General features: G+C 42.6%; 1 protein-coding gene across 1 annotated transcript in view; it reads left to right on the forward strand.

Moving 5' to 3' along the window:
- The window catches only part of micu2 (mitochondrial calcium uptake 2), a 572589-nt gene that overhangs the window by 511538 nt on the left and 37334 nt on the right, over positions 1–23717 (forward strand). Inside the window, exon 9 of the mRNA XM_068033641.1 lies at positions 6950–7038. Coding sequence (XP_067889742.1) covers positions 6950–7038 — 89 coding nt within the window. The remainder of the gene's footprint in view (positions 1–6949; positions 7039–23717) is intronic.

Below are 23717 nucleotides of genomic sequence, written 5' to 3' on the forward strand. Positions count from 1 at the left end.
TTCCAGTACAGCAACAACACTGGCATCTACCTGACAATGTGAAATGAGGCTAGGAATACTGTGGCGAGTAACTCACCTCCTGACTCCCCAAAGCCTGTCCACAATCTACAAGGCACAAGTTAGGAGTGTGATGGAATACTCTCCACTTGCCTGGATGGGGCAGCTCCAACAAAACTCAAGAAGCTCGACACCATCCAGGACAAAGCAGCCTGCTTGATTGGCACACCATCCACAAACATTCACTCCCTCCACCATCGATGCACGGTGGCAGCAGTGTGTACCATCTACAAGATGCACTGCAGCAACGCACCAAGGCTCCTTAGGCTGCTCCTTCCAAACCTATGACTGCTACCAACTATAAGGACAAGGGCAGAAAATGCATGGGAACACCACCACCTGCAAGTTCCCTTCCAAGTCACACACCATCCTGACTTGGAACTATATCATTGTAACCTTCACTGTCGCTGGGTCAAAATCCTGGAACTCCCTTCCTAACAGCACTTAGGGATGGGTAATAAATGCTGACCTAGCCAGCGATGCCCACCTCCCATGAGGAATTTTTTAAAAATTGCTCAGGTATGTCCTGTCCACACAAAGTAGCACAGATCGAATCCGTCCAAGTAACACCCCATCAGTCTACTCTCACCATCAGCAAAGTGATGGAAGGGGTCGTCAACAATGCTATCAAGTGGCACTAACTTAGCAATAACCTGCTCACTAGTGCTTAGTTTGGATTCTGCTAGGACCACTCAGCTCCAAATGTCATTACAGCCTTGATGGAGCTGAATTCCAGAGGTGAGATGAGAACGCCTCCCCTTGACATCAAGGCAGCCTTTGACCAAGTGTCGCATCCAGGAGCCATAGAAAAATTGAAGTCAATGCACATCGGGGAAGGATCCTCCACTGGCTGGAGGAGTAAATAGCACAAAGGAAGATGGTTGTGGTTGTTGGAGGCCAATCATTTCAGCCACAGGATATCACTGCAGGAGTTCCTCAGGGCAGTGTCCTAGGTCCAACCATCTTTGGCAGCATCATCAATGACCTTTCCACCATCATTAGGTTAGAAGCAGGGATGTTCACAGATGATTGCACAATACTCACTCTTATTCGGAACTCCTCAGATAATGGCCAGTCCGTGCCTGCATGCAGCAAGACCTGGACAACATTCAGGCTTGGGCTGATAAGTAGCAAGTAACATTTGTGCCAAGGAACATCTCCCATCTCCCCTTGACATTCAATGGCATTGCCATAGCTGAATCCCCCACCATCAACATCCTGAGGGTTACCATTGACCAGAAACTTAACTGGACCAGTTATATAAATGCTGTGGCTACAAGTGCAGGTCAGAAGCTTCGAGTTCTGTGACGAGTAACTCACCTGACTCCCCAAAGCCTGTTCACCACAAGGCACAAAAGTCAGGAGTGTGATGGTATACTCCCCACTTGCCTGCATGAGTACAGCTCCAACAACACTCAAGAAGCTTGACACCATCCAAGACAAAGCAGTCCGCTTGATTGGCACCCCTTAATTATTCACTCCCTCCACCACCGGTGCATATTGGCAGCAGTGTGAACCATCTACAAGATGCACTGCTGCAATTCAACAAGGCTTCTTCGACAGCACTTTCCAAACCTGTGTCCTCTCCCACCTAGAAGAACTAGGACAGCAAGCATATGGGAACACTACCATCTTCAGGTTCCCCTCCAAGTCGCACACCATCCTGACTTGGAAATACATTGCCGTTCCTTCACTGTCACTGAGTCAAAATCCTGGAACTTCCTCCCTCACAGCACTGTGGGTGTACCTGCACCACAAAGGCTACAGCGGTTCAAAAAGACGGCTCACCACCAACTTCTCAGGGGAAATTAGGGATGGCCAGAAATGCTCACATCCCATGAAAGAATTTAAAAAATGAACAGAGCAGGAATGGTGGTAAAAAGGTGAAGCCTGTTTTTTGCATTGATGGGAATACATGCCGCACTACAGACCTAAGTCTTAAACGATTTGTTGGAATATTCTTTCACCTCGTCTTATTAGAGCATTCCTTTATTCCTGTTAACTGATACTTCAGGAAGCATTTTCAGGCCCCGTCAAGATCGGAAACAGAGATGGGCAGGGCCCGAAAATACTGGCACTGGCCGGCATGCTCGTTTCCTGATCCCTGTGCCAGCCATTTTGGCCTAGGCAGGTTTGAGGCCTAGCAGGGCTCCCACCCCCATGAGGCGTGTAGCCAAATTAGGCTCATTAAGAGCCCCGTTAAGGGCACTGAAAAGAGGCTGACTGCAATTTTCTAGTCGGTTTCCAGTTTCCTGACACAACAGGGAACAGTTTTACTGCCTGGAGGTAGGCATCCAGTCATCCAGCAGCAGGTTGGGGTGCCAGTTCTCCAGGAAGGCCTAGAGGCCCTCCCTGCCTGCCTGGCTGTGGGTGCATCCAAAAGCCGCACTGTAGATGGATTTCTCTACCCACCCCACCCCACCCTGCCTCCCTGCTGCAACCTCCGTCCCCATGCCCATTGAGGGGGAACCTCCATGAAAATCCCACTTCAGTGACTGTTTCCCCCTGGGGGTGGGTTCAGGACCCAGAAACAAGTACTGATTACTGTTTCGCACCCTCAAAACAAATATTCAGCACTTTGTGTTTCGTGGAAGTCTGTTGATTCCAACTTTAAATTCTGGGTGATATGAGTGATGTTTGACATTCACTGAGTTTATTATTGGTTTGATTTGATTTTTTTAAAATGCAAATAGTCATAATCATACATTGTCTTCTATGTTGGTGTTCTGTAGATTTGAATTGTAAAAATGAAAAATAACCATGCAAAGCTCTGTCTAGTTTGCCCCATCCTGAATATTTATTGATGGAGCCTACGTATAGGTATGAAAGGGTTAATTTACTTAGTGGAAAGTCACGTAGTTTAAAATCTAAATACATAACCTGAAAATTGATTTCTTTGGACACTTTCTTAAACCAATCTTTTTTTAAGAGAGTTCAATAACATTAGAATATGTTTTTAATTATTTTATGGCACTTATATATAGGTAGATATGTATTGATAGATAGATCTGGTTCACTAGATTGGTCCCTGGAATGAGGGGGGTTTGTCCTGTGATGAGAGACTACGTAAATTGGGCCTGTATTCTCTGGAGTTTAGAAAAATGAGAGGTGATCTCATTGAAGCATATAAGATTTTAAAGGGGCTGGATAGGGTAGACACTGAGAGATTATTTTCGCTGGTCGGGGAATCTAAATCGCGGGGGCACAGTTTCAGGATAAGGGGCCGATCATTTGGGACTGAGATGAGGAGAAATTACTTCACACAAAGGATTGTGAATCTTTGGAGTTCTCTACCCCAGATGGTTGTAGATGCTCCATCATAGAATATATTTAAGACTGGGATAGACAGATTTTTGGTCTCTCAGGGAATCAAGGGATATGGTGAGCAGGCGGGAAAGTGGAGTTAAATCCTAAAATCAGCCATGATTGTTTGAATGGCAGAGCAAACTCAATAGGCCATATGGTCGACACCTGCTCCAATTTCTTGTGTTCTTGTGTATTCAGCTATCACTTTAAAGACATTGAGGTTGTCTTGGTAAGGTTTGGTTGATAATCCCATGTTATTTTTGTTTTTGAAAACATAGAAATCTTTAAGCAGTCTTTGACAGGTATTATTGCTATGAATAAATAACAGGGTGCCTGTATAGGATGCTTTTCTTTGATCCATGAAGAAGTGAATGACTGTTTTGCAGTTCAAGTCTTAGCGAGGTATTTTCCATTGCATTTCTCTGCATTTATGTATTTAGCTAACTATCCGTGTAAATGGATTCCCACCATTTAAAAATAGAAACAGTAACTGCAGACTGAAGAAATGCAAAATCTCACTTATTATCTGCTTCTTTGTTTCTTTTTTTCTCCTAATACCTTGGTACTTCTAACTGTGTATGCTGTATTATTTTAGTTGGAATTTGAAGCTGATGATAAAACAGGACACCATTTCATAATACTTGGCCTGACTTTTATTTTGTTATGCTTTTTTTTTTCCAGAACATCCAGTGGTCCTAAGCCAGGAATAAATTTTATTGACACTGAGTACTGAGAGAGAAACCCTAGTTTGAGGTTTTTGGTATCTTTGGTGATTTTTTTTTGTTCGTAGATACTATTTTCCCTGCAAAAGCCTGATTTTGTGAGGGGCCCAGGTTGCTGATAAGTTATGCCAATTCCAGCAGAGAAAACTCAATAATAAAAATAGAAGATGCTGGAAACACTCATTAGGTCAGGCAGCATCTGTGAAGAGAGAAACAGATAATGCTTCAGGTTGATGACAATTCATCAGAACTCCCTGAAATTTCCTACGGTTTTTTTATAATCTTGCTTTCTCCCCCTCTCAGGATATTACATGACGTGTGAGGGAACACTAGGAATCATAATGCTTTGTTGCATACGTTCTTGGTTGGGACATTCAAACACTTATAACATGAAACATTTCATGTTCAGTTGAGTAGTAATGAAGTCAGATGGTGATTACAGTCATATTATTTAACTTCAGTATAAGAAGCAATTTGCAAGCAGAGTATTTTCAGCAGATAGAACACGCTTGAACGTAGACACACATTCCTTCTTGTGTCTGCCTAACAAAGAAAAATGCTTATTCTTATACAATATTCTTCTTATCACACTAGAACTGGCATTGCCTTATATGGTAGTCTCTGGCCGAACGCGGAGCCCTTTAGTGCATGCCTAGCCTTACGCACACGTCTACATTTTTTGCAACCTACGTATACAACAGCCTTTACACATTGTCAGCAGATCATGTAAGTTGCATTTTCTGGCGTATTTTTATCGGGTTGGACTTCCAAGATACATCCTCAAGGTCTTGCTTGAACAGACTGACTGTTGCTAGGTTGATCTCTCTCTCTCTCTCTCTCTAACTGACTGTTGCTAGGCTGTTTTATGTATCAACAAACAGACTGACAGGAAAAGACCAGCTGGTCCATCTAGCCTGTCACGAATAGTCATGACACAACAAAGCATTGCAACTCACATTGATACATTTGGAAACTCTCTGGAAGCAGTTGTAACTTTTGTTGTTGTTCAGTTTCTAAAATGAATTCAGATTTTTGTCTGGCTTTTTGCAGCCATGCACTATCTGCTTTTAAAGAAATTTCTAATGAAGTATATTTTATCTCAAGACTCCTGCAGCATTGAAGCTCTTATTATTTTAAATTACATGCAACATTTCTGAAAAAGAGGAACATCTTGTGATCCTGCTGGTTCGTTTTTGGACTAATTTGCAACATGTTGAAGTCTAGTTGAATGCTCATCACTATTAGTCCTGCCATTTATTACATAGGATTGCATAGGATACACAGCACAGAAGCAGGCCATTCAGCCCAACCAGTCCATGCTGGCATTTATGCTCCACTCGAACCTCCTCCCATCTTTCCTTGTCTAACTCTATCAGTATAACCCTCTATTCTCTTCTCATATTCTTTAAACATTGACTTGATTCTGTCTTTCATCTATAGTGTTACTACATGTTCTCAAATATTTAGGAATATTAATGTAAGTTGTACATATTGTGGTGCTAGAAACACTTTGTTTTTAGGTCATATGTTTAAAAAGAAAGTGAAAATGAAAATCAAGCAATGAAGCCAAAATGGGTTCTAACAAATTATGGCTGATGATTTGTCAGTTCCCATTTGACTTAAAATTGTGATTGGAAAGGCATAAGCCTGGTAAGGGGCCTCAAAGCCCAATGCTCTGTTTTTTAATACTAGACATGCAATGCGTGCAAAGAACAAACAGTGAAGATAATAGTGTTCTCAGTCAAATTGGACACATTTTCATTGTGTTATGTGGTAAACACAGATGTCATTCATAATTGAGTAGGAATGTTTTGCTGTAATTAATCAGGCAGCATTTCTAAAGAATCGTAAAAGTTGACTGCCAGACAAAACCACAATTGCTTGCCTGTTCCCATGAAAACTTGATGGACACAGTCGCACTCCAAATGTTTTTCATTCCTAACAGGTTTTCAGGTTGCTGCAGTAAGATTGTTTTTTCTTATAGGCATTGATAATTGCGTTGCATTACTGTTAGGAATAGCACATTACAGGTGCCTAAGCAGTGTTGAACAGCATTGCTGTATGACTGGAGAAAACTGAGCTAAGCATGCGTACATGGATCTCTCTGTATGTGTGTGTGCATGCATGTGCTGAGCTCCATTTTCTCTAGCCATCGAGCAATAACAGAGCCAGCCATGCAATTGTCACCTGATCTTGTGTCTGAAACCATGACTGTTTTATAATAATCATGACTGTATGTTTATGCAGATTCAGACAGTTAGCAGATTGTCCATGGCTTTTTCATTAATTACCTTTCTCCATAACATTCACATGTCAGCATATAATATTCAAATTAATCATTTATGGTCAGAAATCTAAGCATTTAAAAGAACAACTCCATGTATTTTTACCATTTGTGGCTACGCATTAAGCTTTTGTTTGCTTTTAGGCATTAAAAAAATTGAGGACCTGATAACCATTGTGGACCCCAACTGCCAGAACATGATTGGTTATTGATGTGCGTTGGCATTTATGCTGAACAGTTGGTAATTTGATTGATGCAACTTTGTAGTTGATTACAGATAAATGAAATAGTCAGAACATAATCCAAGTGATCGTTTACAGCAGCAAATTATCACTTTAGTACCTGTGTTCCAGAACTGACTGAAACATTATCAACTGCACCCTGGAACAGTACACTAGCAGCTGTGCTTTATGGGTGTTCATTGATAAAAGGTCTGTAATTGTGAATTGTAACACAGCCATCGCAATATGTTACATTTTGGTTTTTGAAGGTCTTGTATGTGTCCCACTGATTGGCCAGTTTAGCACTTTTAGGAGCACTGCAGTTAAGCAAGCTGATGCTATTTCTGTCTTTTCAACAGAAACGTAGCACAGAAATGAACACGACACTGCTGGTGCACTTCTTTGGGAAAGGAGGAGAGCTGAAGCTCCAGTACAAAGACTTTTACAGGTAAGAAACTCATCTGTTCTTTTAATTAGATGCTTTCTAGAAGAACACTGTGACCTTGAGTATGAAGTTTCCTATGCCTTGCACATTCTATTCTTAAATGTAATACCTCAATTATTTGGCAAGTTTCATAACCCTTTGAACAAGTATGACCAATAAGATGTGGTGTGGCAGCACTTTAATGTGTTTAGAAAGTTTTGTGGGTAAGAGATCCCTGCCTACCACAGAGATAGAAAACTTTAATTGAACTTAAACTCCCACATCTGACTGTTAAGAGCTGTAGGTCCTGTTTTTATGGTCCACTGAAGATAATTTTTCAACATTGGTAGGTGTTTGAGTACAATGAGGGAGTTGTACATTGTCTCTATTGCTAAGGTATGTGCTTTTGATCACTCCATTAAAGCTGTTTAAAAGTTTGTTACTTGCCAGTAAATCTGGTTTTGCACATTTATATAGAAGATAAAAGGGTCAGTGTGATTTTTACCTTGGTTCAGATATCACTTTTCACCCAAATTGTATTTGTTGGTAAATCAACCAAATCATCTTTCTAGTTCTTCTTAATGGAAAAATGTGATTTTATCTGATCTTTCTTCAGAACACTTTACCACACACAGGAGATCATTGTTGGCTATTGATCAAAGTGCCTGTGTGTTTTGAAAGGAGATGACTGATGAGCCATACAGATATGTAGAATTGTCAAAAGGAAAGCATTGATATTTTACAATGAGATACTATAGTTTTGAAATGAAAGAAGATTCAGCATGAAGAGTGTGGGAGATTGATGATTAGACATAAATTATAAGGCCCATCTTTCTTAAATAATTTTCAGCTGAGCCTGGAAATGTAAGCACAATAGAAGGGCATGTTAGTGACCAATGCTAAAGCTTAGAATTTTAGTTGCTCACTGATTTGTTTCAGGGGTGGGAATGCTTAGAGGAACATTAAGAAGCTCCCGTAATATCAGTAATTATGTTTATTCCCACAATGCTGTGTCCCTCAAGAATTTGTCTGTTTGCATTCTGATTTGAAACCCTTGGAAACTGAGATCATAGAAATTAATTTGAACAGAGAAGTCTAATTCCCTTTGACTACATCTGCTTTGAATTTATCAAATAATATTTTTCACAATCCTTTTACCTGATAGTTATCATTTATTGCACTTATGCTATGTATACAGTGTATGAAAATGGAAAAATTTCAGACAGGAAATGCCAAGCAGTATAAATATAGGGGGTTGCAATTCTTTTATCATTTATTCTGTATAGTTTCAGAATTTAAAATAGTTGGAATCTGAGTATTGCTGCCCACATCAGCATTCCCAGGAGTGGTGTTCACAGGGACCACTGGGAGATGAATAGATGACAAGCTGAGCTTGATTTTCTACCCATTTTCTGTGAGTGCTGCTTTTTGGCAGGTTCAATCGGGGAACGAGCCCTCTAACTTTCACCTGGATTTAGTGGTAAAAAAGAAATCATGTCACAAAAATATTGCAAAATAACCAGCATTCTGTAGCACTTGATGCAAGGATAGCCCATTAGTGGAAATGTTGAATTTAACTAGAAATGAGCAAATTAAGGAGAAATAATTTAAAGGGAGCTAATTCAAATCTGGAAGTAATGATGTAAAATGCAGAAAACAAAAATTGCAGAGAAGTAATGCAGAGCAAAAAAGTAGGAAAGAAAAACAATGAACAGCAATAAGCTGAATAGGAAAATAAACTAACATAGTGGAGAAAAAATTATATTTCAGAAGGAATTAAGAATTGGGAAGAATTTAAAACAGTGCAGTTCAAACTATTTGGCTACATTGCAGACAGTCTGAATCTTTAGATTCCCAAATGGCAGCTTTTTCTGCTGTTTATGGGAGCTACTTGCTGTTTATTACAAGAAAAAGCAACAAAGGGGAATGAAGTCAGCCATGTGGGACTGGATATTCCCACTGATAAGAAGAGTGAATGAAAATTAAGCAGCTAGCAGGTGTGAAATCATTAGCAGTGGTAATCTGTTATCACGTTTGCCAATGGGGTACAGCACTGTGCTACTGCCAGTAACTTAATTTGCACTTTTCTTTTGGAGTGGGAAAGAATCATCATTAGCACTGGTTGGTAAAGGTTTGGCCAGTGTGAAAGAACATTTGTTGTCTCATAGAATAGAATCATAGAATGGTTACAGAACAGAAGACGCCATTCAGCCTGTTATGTCCATGCTGGCTCTCCGCAAGAGCAACTCAGCTAGTCCCATTGCCCCACCTTTTCCCCGTAGCCCTGCAAACTTTTTCTCTTTGAAAGGCCTCAATTGAATCTGCCTCTACCACAATTTTTTTATTTATTTCCAAATTATACTTTATTCATAAAAATCTTTAAAAAAATACGTTACCAAACAGTTTCAAAACAGCACCAAGTCAAAAAATACAAACAGTGCAATGGTGATCAGTTTCCTTCAATACAATCATGAGTTGCCTCACAACCCTTCCATTTCATGTTTCATGCCATATACATTTTACAGCACACAAAATTTTCCCCATACAGTTCGAGGGGTTTCCCATGGATCCGGCCCCTCAGTTCAGCTTGGTGGGGGGGACCTTACACAGTGGTCTTTCCCCACTGAGCCTTTGCTGCGGCTGCCCCAAGCTTTAGTGCGTCCCTCCGCACGTAGTCCTGGACCTTGGAATGTGCCAGTCTGCAACATTCGGCCGTGGACGACTCTTTGCGCTGGAAGACCAGCAAGTTTCGGGCAGACCAAAGGGCGTTTTTCACCGAATTGATAGTCCTCCAGCAGCAGTTGATGTTTATCTCGGTGTGCGTCCCTGGGAACAGCCTGTAGAGCACAGACTCCTGTGTTACAGAGCTGCTTGGGATGAACCTTGACAAAAACCACTGCATCTCTTTCCACACCTGTTTTGCAAAGATGCATTCCGGAAGGAGGTGGGCAACCGTCTCTTCCCCACCACAGCCACCGCGAGGGCATTGTGCAGAGGGAGTGAGACTTCGGGCGTGCAGGAAGGATCTGACGGGGAGGGCTCTTCTCACCACCAGCCAAGCTACATCTTGGTGCTTGTTTGAAAGTTCTGGTGATGAGGCATTCCGCCATATGACTTTGGCGGTCTGTTCGGGGAACCATCCGACAGGATCCACCATCTCCTTTTCCCGTAGGGCCTTGAGGACATTCCATGCAGACCGCTGCCTGATGGATCGGTGGTCAAAGGTGTTTTCCCGCAGAAACTGCTCCACGAAGGATAGGTGGTACGGCACGGTCCAACTGCATGGAGCGTTCCACGGCAATGTGACCAGGCCCATCCTTCGCAACACCGGGGACAGATAGAACCTCAGCACGTAGTGACACTTGGAGTTTGCGTACTGGAGGTCTACATACAGCTTGATGCAGCCGCACACGAAGGTGGTCATCAGGATGAGGGCCACGTTGGGTACATTTTTCCCGCCCTTATCCAGAGGTTTGAACATCGTGTCAATCCGGACCCGGTCCATTTTGGATCCCCAGATGAAGCGGAAAATGGCTCGGGTGACCGCCACAGCGCAGGAGTGGGGTATGGGCCAGACCTGCGCCACGTACAGCAACAATGTGAGCGCCTCGCACCTGATGACCAGGTTCTTACCCACAATGGAGAGAGATCGCTGCCCCCACATACTCAGCTTGTGTTGTACCTTGGCTACTCCCTCCTCCCAGGTTTTGGTGCACGCCCGGCCCTTCCAAACCATATTCCCAGCACCTTCAGGTAGCCTGACCTGACGGTGAAGGGGACAAAGGATCGGTCAGCCCAGTTCCCAAAGAACATGGCCTCACTCTTGCCATGGTTGACTTTGGCTCCCGAGGCCAGTTCGAACTGGTCGCAGATGCTCATCAGTCTGCGAATGGACAGCGGATCCGAGCAGAAGACGGCGACGTCATCCATGTACAGGGAGGTTTTAACCTGAGTGCCTCCACTGCCTGGGATTGTCACCCCTCTTATGCTCGCATCCTTCCTAATAGACTCAGCAAAGGGTTCAATACAGCAAACAAACAAGACCGGGGAGTGAGGACAGCCCTGTCTGACTCCAGATTGGATCGGGAAACTTTCCGATTCCCACCCATTGATTGAGACTGCGCTACTGATGTTTGTGTCGAGCAGTTTGATCCAATTGCAGATTCCCTCCCCAAACCCCATTTTGGAAAGCATGTCCATCATTTAGGTGTGCAATATCCTGTCAAAAGCTTTATCCTGGTCCAGGCTGATGAGGCAGGTGTCCACTCTCCTGTCCCGTACGTAGGCTCTCTATCCCTGAGTAGCGCGAGACTATCGGAGATCTTCCTGCCGGGTACAGTACAGGTCTGATCAGGGTGGATCACCAACTCCAGAGCAGACTTGACTCGACTGGCTATGACTTTGGACAGCCTCTACCACAATCTCAGGCAGTGCATTCCAGATGCTAACCACTCGCTGCATAAAAAGTTTTTCCCAATATGTCGGTTGCTTCTTTTGCCAATCACCTTAAAATCATCTTAAATCGCCTCAGTAATACTGGTGATGGGAACATGGACTGTAGTAACCACAGTAGCTGTTCCCTCTGTCATAGAACAATGGGGACAGACTTTTCACTTCAGTGTGCCACCTATCTGGGGCTAAAGAAATGGCTGTGGCAACTTGTAATGGCTGTGTGGTGAACATTTGAATATTTCAAATTATGGTTTGCACCAATAAGTGAAGAATGCTAACTTAAGCAGTAACTTAAGTGGGTATTTTTATTCCAGTATCACTGATGGTAATGTGGTGGCCCACAAAGGTGAAATTAATACCTCAGGTGTTACTTGTCAGTTGTGCAATCTCATGTCAACTTAAAAAAAAAAAGTGCATACTTTTTTCTCACCAATTTTCTTTCTTTTCTCCTGTGCTGAAAGCCTTAACTCCTTGTTATTTGGGTACAATTTTAATGCAAGATTCCTCATCAAGTAATTATTCTTCCATGAGCTTTAATAATGTAAAAGCTTCACATTCATTTTTAAACTTCATTTAAGAAAGATGAGAGAGAGAAACCAGGGAATTATAGACCAGTTAGCCAAGCATCTATGTTGGGAAATTACTAGACTCTATAATTAAAGATAGGGTGACTGAACACCTTGAAAATTTTCAGCTGAGCAGACAGCCAGCATGTAATCGGTAGATCATGCCTGATGAACCAACTGCAATTTTTTGAAGAGGTGACTCGTGGACAGGGGAATATCTACCGATTCTATTTATATGGACTTCCAGAAGGCATTTGATAAAGTCCCTTATAAGAGTCTGTTGGCTAAAGTTGAAGCTCATGAAATTGAAGGCAGATTATTGATCTGTTTAGGAAATTAGCTGAGCAGAAAGAGACAGACAGTAGGGATAATGGGCAGGCACTCTAATTGGCAGGATGTGACGAGTGATGGCCACAAGGATCTGTGTTAGGACCTCAACTATTCACTGTATTTGTTAATGACTTTGATAGGGTAGAAAGCCAGATATCCAAGTTTGCCAATGACGCAAAGATAGGTGGCATTGTAAGCAATGTAGATGGAAGCATAAAATTAAAATATATTAATATATTAAGTGAATGGGTAAAACTGTAGTAAATGGAGTTCATTGTAGGCAAATGTGAGGTCATCCATTTTGGACTTAAAAAGGATAGAACAGGGTAAAAGCCTGAGCGTGACCCGGCCCGAGTCCCTCCAATTTTGCCCCGAGCCCAACCCGACCATCCCTTTACTTACCTTCCAACTGGGAAGCTCCACGAAGCTGCAGCGCATGTGTGATGATGTCACAGTGACATCACTCGCTCACTGCACAGACTCAGTTTCGTCCCGGACTTCCAGCTCAGGTAAGTTTTTTTTTATTTTTAATACTTACCGGTGGAGCACTTACCAAGTGTGTCCGGCATGACCCGGCCCAGCCCGAGCCCGAAAGCTGGATCCAGAAGATGGGCCCGACCCGACCCGAACCCAACATGTGTCATCGGGTCCCGTCAGATTCAGGTCGGGTAGCAGGCCTTTAGAACAGGGTACTTTCTAAAGGGTGAAAGGCTAGAAACAGTGGCGGTCCAATGAGACTTGGGGGTTCAAGTACATAGATCATTAAAATATCATGAACAGTTGCAGAAAATAATCAAAAAGGCTAATGGAATACCGGCCTTTATACATAGAGGACTAGAATGCAGCTATACAAAGCCATGGTTAGACCACAGCTGGACTACTGTGTGCAGTTCTGGACACCACACCTTGTGAAAAATGTATTGGCTTGAGCGGTGTAGATTTACCAGAATGATACCTGTACTGCAAGGATTAAATTACAAGGAGAGATTACACAAAATAAGGTTGTATTCTCTGGAATTTAGAAGGTTAAGGGGTAATTTAATCAAAGTTTTCAAGGTATTGGGGAAGAGATAAGACATAGAGAGGAAATATTTCTGCTGGTTGGGTAGTCTAGAGCTAGGGGGCATAGCCTAAAAATTAGAGCCAGGCCTTTTAAGAGTGAAATTAGGAAACACTTCTATACACCAAATCTGGTAGAAGATTGGAACTCTTCTACAAATGGCAATTGATGCTGGATCAATTGTTAACTTTAAATCTGAGATTGATAAATTTTTGTTAACCAAAGATGTTCAGAGATTTGGGGCAAAGGCGGATATTTGGAGTCAGGTTGCAGATCAGCCATGATCTCATTGAAAGGGGAGCAGCACTCAAGAGTGTCAATGGTGTACTCCTATTCCTATGTTCACAGCCAAACTGAATCCTTACTTGACCCAGTGCCTAGACAATGGACGCATTGCTGGATAATTAAGAAAAGGAACAAAGGCCAAGTTTTCCCCACACCCCCCTAATTTGGAACATTTAAGTTAATTCTAGCATCCCTATTGCAGCCTAGTTGACAATAGTTAGCTCAGTACAGACTTGGGATAGAACATGGGACCTACCTGCTCAATGCGATTCAGCTACTAACTAAATAAGCATATTGAACTATATGAGGAGCTACAAATCCCTTTGTTGTTGAACTCTAATTTGGATTTTCCCAACTCTAACTTCTTTCACCTTGATCAGACCAAAATGACTCAAGCTTGGTAACAAAATAAATAAACATTTCCAGTATACACAAAGAGAGAATGACTTGGGGAATAAAGGCAGTGCATGATGTTACACTGAGCCATGCTGATGGGATTGTTCTATCTCTTGTCTGTATTGAGTTGGCTAATCTTAACTCGAGCATCACCAAGGTTATGACAGACTGACCTCAGTACCCCTGGACTAGGGAGGGGGAAGAAAATTCTTCTGATTGTTGGTCCTGGTGGGAACTGCGCATGTCTCTGGAGAGGCCAAGGTTGGACATGGCTTCCATCCATAGTTGATTAGCCTGTTAGTACTCCTAGCAAAGTGAAATGAAAGTTATATTTTATTACTAAAACAGTGGTTGCAAAATTGGTTATGCGAACCACGTGGAGTTATTGTTTGTTCAGCAAAATGAGGATTGTAATTTTTGCACCAACTTGTATGGATAAGGACTTAATTTAAACTTCACTTTAATTATGTTTGGCATGCCCAGTGAGAAATGTGATTTACAAGAACATAAAACAGAAGGGCATGATGGGCTAATGACTTGAATGCCACAGGCAGGAATGAGTTACAGACTAAACTCATGACATATTTCCATAAACCATTGCTGGGGGGATCTAGAACCTGGGGACACAGTCTCAGAATAAGAGGTAGGCCATTTAGGACTGTGATGAGGAGGAATTGCTTCACTCAGAGGGTCGTGAATCTTTGGAATTCTCTACCCCAGAGGGCTGTGGAGGCTCAATCATTGAGCATATTCAAGACAGAGATCGATAGATTTCTAGATATTGAAGATATCAAGGGATATGGGGATAGTGCGGGAAAATGGCGTTGATCTAGTTGAATGTTCCCCATTGTCGTCATCTTCTTAAGCAGTCCCTGGGGAACAAGGATGTCTTTCTTCCACTCCAGGGTTGTGGGTCCTTAGGTGACAGAATCGTCCAATTCTGGATCCGCACACCCTGCCACAGGTGGAGCAGGTGGTGTTTGGTGAGGCGAGTGAATGGGATGCTCGAATTTCCGAACCCTCCTTCTGCTGTTTGCACTTGGTTGCTGCCTGGGCGTGTTGAAGTTGTTCGAACTGACTGGCACATTCGTGAATGCTTCTTTTCCATTCTGGACAGTCTTGGGCAAGAGATTCCCACGAATCAGTGGAGATGTCACATTTTTTCAGGGAGGCTTTAAGAACAGGGCGGCACAGTGGCGCAGTGGTTAGCACCGCAGCCTCACAGCTCCAGGGACCTGGGTTCGATTCCGGGTACTGCCTGTGTGGAGTTTGCAAGTTCTCCCTGTGACTGCGTGGGTTTTCTCCGGGTGCTCCGGTTTCCTCCCACAAGCCAAAAGACTTGCAGGTTGATAGGTAAATTGGCCATTATAAATTGTCACTAGTATAGGTAGGTGGTAGGGAAATATAGGGACAGGTGGGGATGTTTGGTAGGAATATGGGATTAGTGTAGGATTAGTATAAATGGGTGGTTGATGTTCGGCACAGACTCGGTGGGCCAAAGGGCCTGTTTCAGTGCTGTATCTCTAATCTAAAAAAAAAACATCCTTGTAGCGTTTCCTCTGTCCTCCTGGTAGCCTCTTGCCGTGACGGAGCTCAGAGTAGAAAGCTTGTTTTGGGAGTCTTGTGTCGGATATGCGGACGACCTACATTGCCTCCAGTCCAGAACCAAGGCCACCCCAAGCTCTGTCATTGAGCTGCAATGTGCTGATGACAATTGCGTATGCGCACACTCAAGAACCAATCTTCAAACCCTTGTCGATGCATTCACGGAGCAGTATGAAAGAATGGACCTTAAGTAAAGATCCAGAAGACAAAGGTCCTCTACCAGCTTGCCACCGCAGCGCAACACTGCCTCCCGACTATCAAGATCCACGGTGAACCACTGGATAATGTGGAACACTTCTCAAATCTTGGTAACCTCCTCTCAGCAAGGGCAGACATCAACGATGAAACTCAGCATCTTCTCCAGTGTGCCAGCACAGCCTTTGGGCATCTGAGGAAAAGAGTGTTTGACGACAGAAACCTCAAACCTGGCACCAAGCTCATGCTCTACTGGGCAGCAGTGTTACCTGCCCTCCTGTATGTGTCGGAAACATGGACACTGTACAGCAGACATCTCAAAGCCCTAAAGCGATATCACCAGCAGTGCCACCACAAGATCCTGCAAATTCAGTGGCAGGGCGGGCACTCTAATATCAGTGTCCTCTCTCAGGCCAACATCCCCAGTATCGAGACACTGGTCATGGCTAATCAGTTACCTTGGGCGGACCATATCGTCTGCATGCCTGACACAAGACTCCCAAAACAAGTGTTCCCCATTGTGCATCATATTTCAAACACACATTGAGTTAAAACCAGCATTTAAAAAGTACTTGGGATATTGTTGTCGGATCCCATTAATAATTTTAAAATGTGTGAAGGAGGGCTGCATGGACAGGCGTGGGCACTGCAGCTGGCAGCAGTGATACTTTTTTGCATTGTGTGGGTGAGCAGTTTAGAATTCTTTTGATTTCTAAAGTCAGGTAGGTAATTTGAAAGAAGAGGAAGAAAAACTTGAATTTATGCAGCACCAAGTACAACTTCAGGACGTTGCAAAATGCTTCGCAGCCAATTAAATACTTTTGAAGTGCAGTCACTATTATAATGCAGGCAAACGCAACAGCCAATATGTGCACAGCAAGATTCAACAAAGCCATGAGATGAGAGCAATTTCTGAGTGGCTAGGGTAAGATCCTTTGTAGCTGTGCATTTGTGATTATGCCAGACCCGGAAGTCCGACATGACCCGGCCCGAACCAGACACGTGTTGTCTATACTGATGTAAAGACCTGCTGCCCGACTCGACCCCAACGGGATCCGACAACACGTGTCGGGTTCGGACCGGTCATGCCAGGCTTCCAGCTCCAGCATTCAGACTGGGGTCGGGTTTCCTTTGCACACCTTTAGATTATGCCAGTGAAGCAATGGCCCACAAGAAATAAACCCACATGTGTAAGCAGAGCTAAACCCACATGTGTATGGTGCATCTACTTCTTCAAAAGTGAAATAGAAACGTAGAAAATTTATGGCACAGAAGGAGGCCACTCGATCCACATGTCTGTGCCGGCTGTTAAAGAGCTATCCAGCCTAATCCCACTTTCGAGCTCTTTGTCCATAGTTCTGTAGGTTACAGTGCTTCAAGTGAATATTCCAAGTACTTTTTAAATGCGATAAAGGTTTCAGCTTCTATCACCCTTTCAGGTAGTGAGTTCCAGACCAGCACCAATGCGAAAGTTATTGGCACCTGGGAAAAGTTGGATGGATTGCAGTGTTGTGCCATTTTGCAAGATGAAAAATCACGTTGCCTTCACCTTTTATGGTATTGATTTGCAATAAGTGCAATTGTGGGTACAGACTGCTTTGCAAGGGTTTCCTGCTCCCACAGCAAGCATGTTTCTTATTTAGAGAATTTGTTTTAGATTGTGTTTTCAATAATTTAACTGGAGGGAGCATAATGGAGACTGGCATACCAGTGTCTTTACGAGTAAAATTACAAATTCACCATGTACAGCCTAAATTTTAATACTGTGTCAGAGCAGTGGTGTATACAAAATGAGCAGAAGTTGCATGTCCAAATAAAATGAGATCGGGTTAGAAATTAAACAGCTGTGAGTTAAGAAGTAAGGATAGCACTTCATCTTTATTCATTTTCTGCTGAAAGTTTATTCAGATAACATCATGCAGAATCCAACAACAATCCTGCCAGGGGTGAAAAATTACTTTAGAAATATGAAATATAACTCCCAAGATTAGTCTGAAGAGCCACAGCAACAGCTTTAAACCCTTGTTTTAGTATCCAGTTGTTCTACATCAGTTTTAATCCATCCAAACCCAGCTGAGTATTTTGATGCTTGGTTCCAAAGCTCTTATAAATACCCTATTTACAAATCCTTCAATACTACTTTGCAGAATGTGCTGACAAAGTATATTCTCAAGTGCCTAGTAATGCATTAGTTCTGGATAAAGCTCCCTTGTAATGTGACCATGTTATAATTCTAATCCTAGGTTTATTCACTCAGAATCAATTCCACTTTAATGTATTAAAAAATTTGAACAGCAGGTAAGCTACTGTTTTATTTTCACTGATCCATGGCAAATTAAATTCTCTATTTACATTTGCTTCTCGAAGTTGAAAGAAGGATTGAAATGATTGTATTCTTGTTAATGCTTCATATCAGGATTTTCATGCGGTTTAATATGACACAACAATACAATCTCCAGATTATTTTGCATTTGCTAAAGACCATTGTTGTTTCTCATGAAACACTGGACCGTCAGCCATGCTTTTAATGATAGCTTCAACTAGCTTTAGAGCTTGGCAGCTCTCACTGGGTAAGTTTAACCACAGAGCTGGTAAGTACAGCACAACATGGCTGAATCTTGGTGAGAGGGAAAGGGGAAACTGGCAAGAAACATCCCATGCTGCAAAACCACAACTCCTTTCAGCCAGTTATAACAGCTGTGATGCTCACCACATTTTCTATGGCACAGAGGAACCATTGCAGCAGTGGGGTCACCACAAAGGGCAAAATAGCAAGATTAGACTTTTTGGAATAACTTGCATACTACAAGGCATTTCTTCACCTCTTTTCCAGTTAATGATCACACTTCACTAATTCTAAAATTGTTCCTCTTTCTATATACTTTTTATGATTTGATTTTGAAAGAGGAGCTCTTAAAGGAAGGAAATCACAATCTTGTGAAATAATTTATTGCAGATTTCATGCAACTTCATGTCACAGAAAAAAATGAGCAATAATGATTCAGTTGTCTTCAGGAAAAGATTTAGCAGATCCATAAACCACAATCTGTGTCCTGTTTACCAACAGTGCCAAAATAAATACTGGGTCAAAGTGCCTTGAGATGTTTTCCTACATTAAGGCACTATATAAATGCAAGGTGTTGTTATGCACATTAAACAGGACCACAAACACAGGTTTATGCAGACTTAAACAGGGCTGCTGCTAGTATTTATTGAGTGTGTGGGTGTAAAATTCCTTAGTGAGTGCCATTGAAAGGCTTCTACCACCCTCTGCTGGTGCTTTGCAGTCACCATATAATGGATGCCTGTCTTACATACTTTGCTTGGAACAGTTTGACGTGAAATATTTATCGTATTTTTCTTGTAAATTACCTTCGTGGTGATTTTTTTTCAGTATTTTGTACATAAACTGTGTTCAGAATAATGGTTTGAAGATGTTTTTTGTTTTCAAGGCCCAGTGCATATTTGGTACAAGTGATTGTGGGTATTGTCTTTCCTTCTGTGGTCATTTATTGCTTATTAACATTTTCACTGCGTCTGGAAGGACATGTTACTGTGAGTATCTGAGGCAGTCTGAGGTGGTCAAACATTATTACAAACCCTTGGGACATTTTTCTGTTAAAAGCACCATACAGTTGCAAATTATTGTTGAATTTAAAAATTCATTGTATCAGCTCATATGGTTTTGTATAACATAAATATGCTTTCCAGATACAATTAATTTCTTAATTTTGAAGCACCTTAGTATTCTTCTTAAGCGGTCCCTGAGGATGGAGGATGACTTGCCTCCACTCTGGTTCAGTGCATTTTAAGATGGCTAACAAGTCTAATGCGCCATCTGCAGACTGTACCACTTGGGGGCAGGTGGTGTTTGAAGGATAGAGTAGATGAGTTGCTTGTGGGGGCTGTGCGTTCCTTCTGCTGTCTGCACTTGGCCTCCGTGTGCTCCTGTTGAAGTCTCTCAAGGTGTGCCTTCCTGAATGCTCCTCCATTTTGGATGGTCGCAGGCCAGAGAGTCCCTTGAATCAGTTGGTATGTTGGATCTCTTCATGGATGCTTTGAAAATGTCCCTAAAGCATTTCCTCTCTCCTCCTGGGAGTCTCTTGTTGCGGCGAAGTTCAGAGTAGAGCAGTTATTTTGGGAGCCTGGTGTCAGGCATACGAACAACATGGCCTGCCCTGCAAAGCTGCAAAGCCTCAATGCTAGAAATGTTGGTTTGGGAGAGGGCAGAGATAGATTACAATATCCACCCACCGCAACCTCTCCCCCACCCCCGTCCCCCCGCAACACAGCTCCAATATGCTAGCTCAGCCTTGGGCCGATTGAGAAAAAAAGTATTCAAGGACCAGGAACTCAAACCTGGGACTAAAGTCATGGTTTACCGGGCAGCAGTGATCCCCGCAGTGCTATGTGCTTCGAAGACTTGGACAATCTACAACAGGCACCTTGAGGCATTTGAGAAATACTACCAATGCTGTCTCTGCAAAATCCTTCAATTTCCTTGGCAGGATAGGCTGTCTAATGTCAGCATCCTCCCCCAAGCCAACTTTAGTATTTTTTATTTTTTTATTTAGAGATACAGCACTGAAACAGGCCCTTCGGCCCACCGAGTCTGTGCCGACCATCAACCACCCATTTATACTAATCCTACACTAATCCCATATTCCTACCATATCCCCACCTGTCAGTCGTGGGAGTCAGTTGCCAGCGTTCGCCTGAGCTGGCGGGCAGCCATAAAGGCGGGGCTAAAGTGTGGCGAGTCGAAGAGAGCCAACTGTGTAACAGTCCCGACAAACAAATTTTTCTGCAGCACCTGTGGAAGAGCCTGTATAGCCACTCCAGGTGCTGCTCCACACACCACTGACCACCTCCAGGCACTTACCCATTGTCTCTCGAGATAAGGAGGCCAAAGAAGAAGATCCCCACCTTTCCTATATTCCCCTACCACCTACCTATACGAGGGGCAATTTATAATGGCCAATTTACCTATCAACCTGCAAGTCTTTGGTGGTGGGAGGAAACCGGAGCACCCGGCGAAAACCCATGCAGACACAGGGAGAACTTGCAAACTTCGCACAGGCAGTACCCAGAATTAAACCCAGGTCGCTGGAGCTGTGAGGCTGCGGTGCTAACCACTGTGCCGACCATATTATCACCCCCTAAAGCACCAGCACTAACAGTACTATCTCGGACTAAACTGACACAAAGGGAAATCCACTACTTCCATATGGCAGTCTCCGCTGTTCATCTTCCTTCCTGCTACAGCCCCAGTTAAGGTCTGTTGGATGTTAAAATGTCCCTATCCTTTGCTAAAAGGCAGGAAACCACATTGGCACATTTAGTTATTACTGGAGACATTATGGCAGCTCACAAGACCCACAAAGGTATAGGTCTTGATTATCCTTAGGTCTCTGTAGCTTCTGTCTATTATAGTAAAGAGTCCCATTGAAAGCAAGAACAATTCATGCAAAAGGACCTTCGGATGAAAACAATTGCAACCTGAAAACTTGCCTTTCAAGTGTTAATGCCCCTTCAAGTAACAGAGCACAGGTTGATACTTTTGCACAGTGCCTGCTCAGACTATTGCCGTATTCATGTTAAACCAACAGAACCAGTTCAAAAAGAAGCAATTCTGTTGTATATTCCAGTACTCTGGAATTTACTCGTTTACTTTGCAGGGCAAACTACAGAGTATTGGCACAACATTAAGTAATAGCACATGTACAAGTTTGGACATGGGTGCTTGTTTAAAAGTTCCAATCACGACTAATTTTCTGGCTGTCAATCTTTCCTGACCTTGACCCGGAAGAAGATTTGTACAAGCTAGCAATACAAAAGCTGCATTGTTACCTTGTATGGGTGGACTGAATACTGTGCCAGCGAATTACAAAAATATCATCTGCTAATTACCCATTTATAGTTGGCAGTAGTGAGGGGGTACCACCCGCTAGGTGGTACTCCATGATGCTGGAGGCACAAGCATCACTTCATTTATATGACTGTGCTGCTGCCAAAGTTGAGGCTGTCACTGGCATTAGCTTTGTAATAGAGATGTAATATAAGGAAATGAGTAACATGGAATGAAAACAGACTCGATAATCTATCAAAGCTGATTCCTTCCACAAACCACATTCAATACGCCATAACATATTAGAGTGCACCCAATTTATTAAATTGCCGAGAGAAAGTTATGGAAAATAGTTCCCTCACATCCAGAGGTTATCAAGCAAATCCTCGGACAGCTAATTAATCTTACAACCTCCATTTTTCAAATACGCCCTGCTGTTTAGCGCAGGATGGCATTTTATGGTCCCATTAGCACATTAATCGTTATGTTTCACAGAGCATTTGGTCTTCTATGTCTGTATTCCTCCAACTTCAATTGCATTCGTAACCCAGAAATCTATCACCATAACTTCAGCAGGAGTCCGACATAACAACTGGAAACTAGGCTGGATCCAGTGCCATGGCCTGAACTCTTTCTGGGCGGTCTCTGACACCTCTCCTCTAGCTAAGCCAATTTTACCACATTTTCCAGCATCTTTACGATGCTATGTACCACTAGTGGTGTGGGCATCTGTTGTTGGCATGCAAATGTGGGAACCTCCCCCTGATCCTAGCATGTCCACTAGGGTCAGCAGAAGAGGTCCAAATATGGTCACAGCCATTTTTTTAATGGAGACTGCCATGATGATGTGTTTTTGTTATGTCCCAATAAACCATTACTCTCCGGTTTATGTTGAGGGTTGTTAAATTTGTCGTCATTTTGTTGAATACTGTCCTCTCTCTGCAAGTGAAACCCCTGCCTCTCAGCATTTTGAACACCTGGATGGCATCCCCTCTCAAAACCTTTTTTCCTATGAAAAGAAGTGTTGTGAGTCTCTTCTCATAATTTAGTGCCTTAAATCCTGGAATCCACCTTGCTGTTCTTCTCTAAAATATGTTCATAATGGTCCTTTTGAAGTCTTAAAGACAGAAAAGAAAGTACTTGCATTTCTATAGCGCTGTTCACAACCTCCATACGTCCTAAAGTGTTTCATAACCAATGGAGTATTTTGAATTGGCCACAGTTATAGGTGCAACAGTTGTTGGCACTGGCCACCTTCTATTTTATATCTAAAAGATTTTTGATGATACTTACACTTGTTGAATGTTGGTCCTGGGGAGCACATAATTTTTCCGCTTTCTTCATGAACCTTAGTGCCACATTGTTGCAGCACATACATGTCCAGTAATGCACATTAATCTGAACTTCCATTTAACACCATGACAGTTTCCATTTTTATCATTTACCCCTATGACCTTTCAGAATCAAACTACCAAATTAGTGGCAAGCAATATCAAATTATGGACCTTTCTTATGTGCATTTGTGCCCAGTGAAAATTAGATTAAAATTGTCTTGAATTCCTTTAACTTCGGTCCAATGGTTGTGGCAGACACACGAGTTTCATCTGAACTGCTGGCTTTGGTTCAAACCCAGAGCCAAAAATTGAAGGGCTCCAAGCATGGGTTAATTGAGAACAGCCAGCAGAAATTTGTTAATGCCAAATCATGTCTGACAAATTTAATAGTATTTTTGAAAAAGTGACAAATTGGCTAGATAAAAAGCATGCAGTAAATGTGGTGTATATGTTTTTCAGAAGGCATTTGATACATTTGTCTCAAAAGAGACTAATACGAAAAATTCAGGCATATGCTGAAAGAGCGTAATGTCCGCTTGAATAGGAGGTTAGTTGTTGGACAGGAAACAGAATTAGAGTAAATGAGTAATAAAAACAGAAAATGCTGGAAATACTCAGCACATCAGGCAGCA

Source organism: Heterodontus francisci, chromosome 6 (genome assembly GCF_036365525.1).
Source record: "Heterodontus francisci isolate sHetFra1 chromosome 6, sHetFra1.hap1, whole genome shotgun sequence".
NCBI classification, from domain to species: Eukaryota; Metazoa; Chordata; class Chondrichthyes; order Heterodontiformes; family Heterodontidae; genus Heterodontus; species Heterodontus francisci.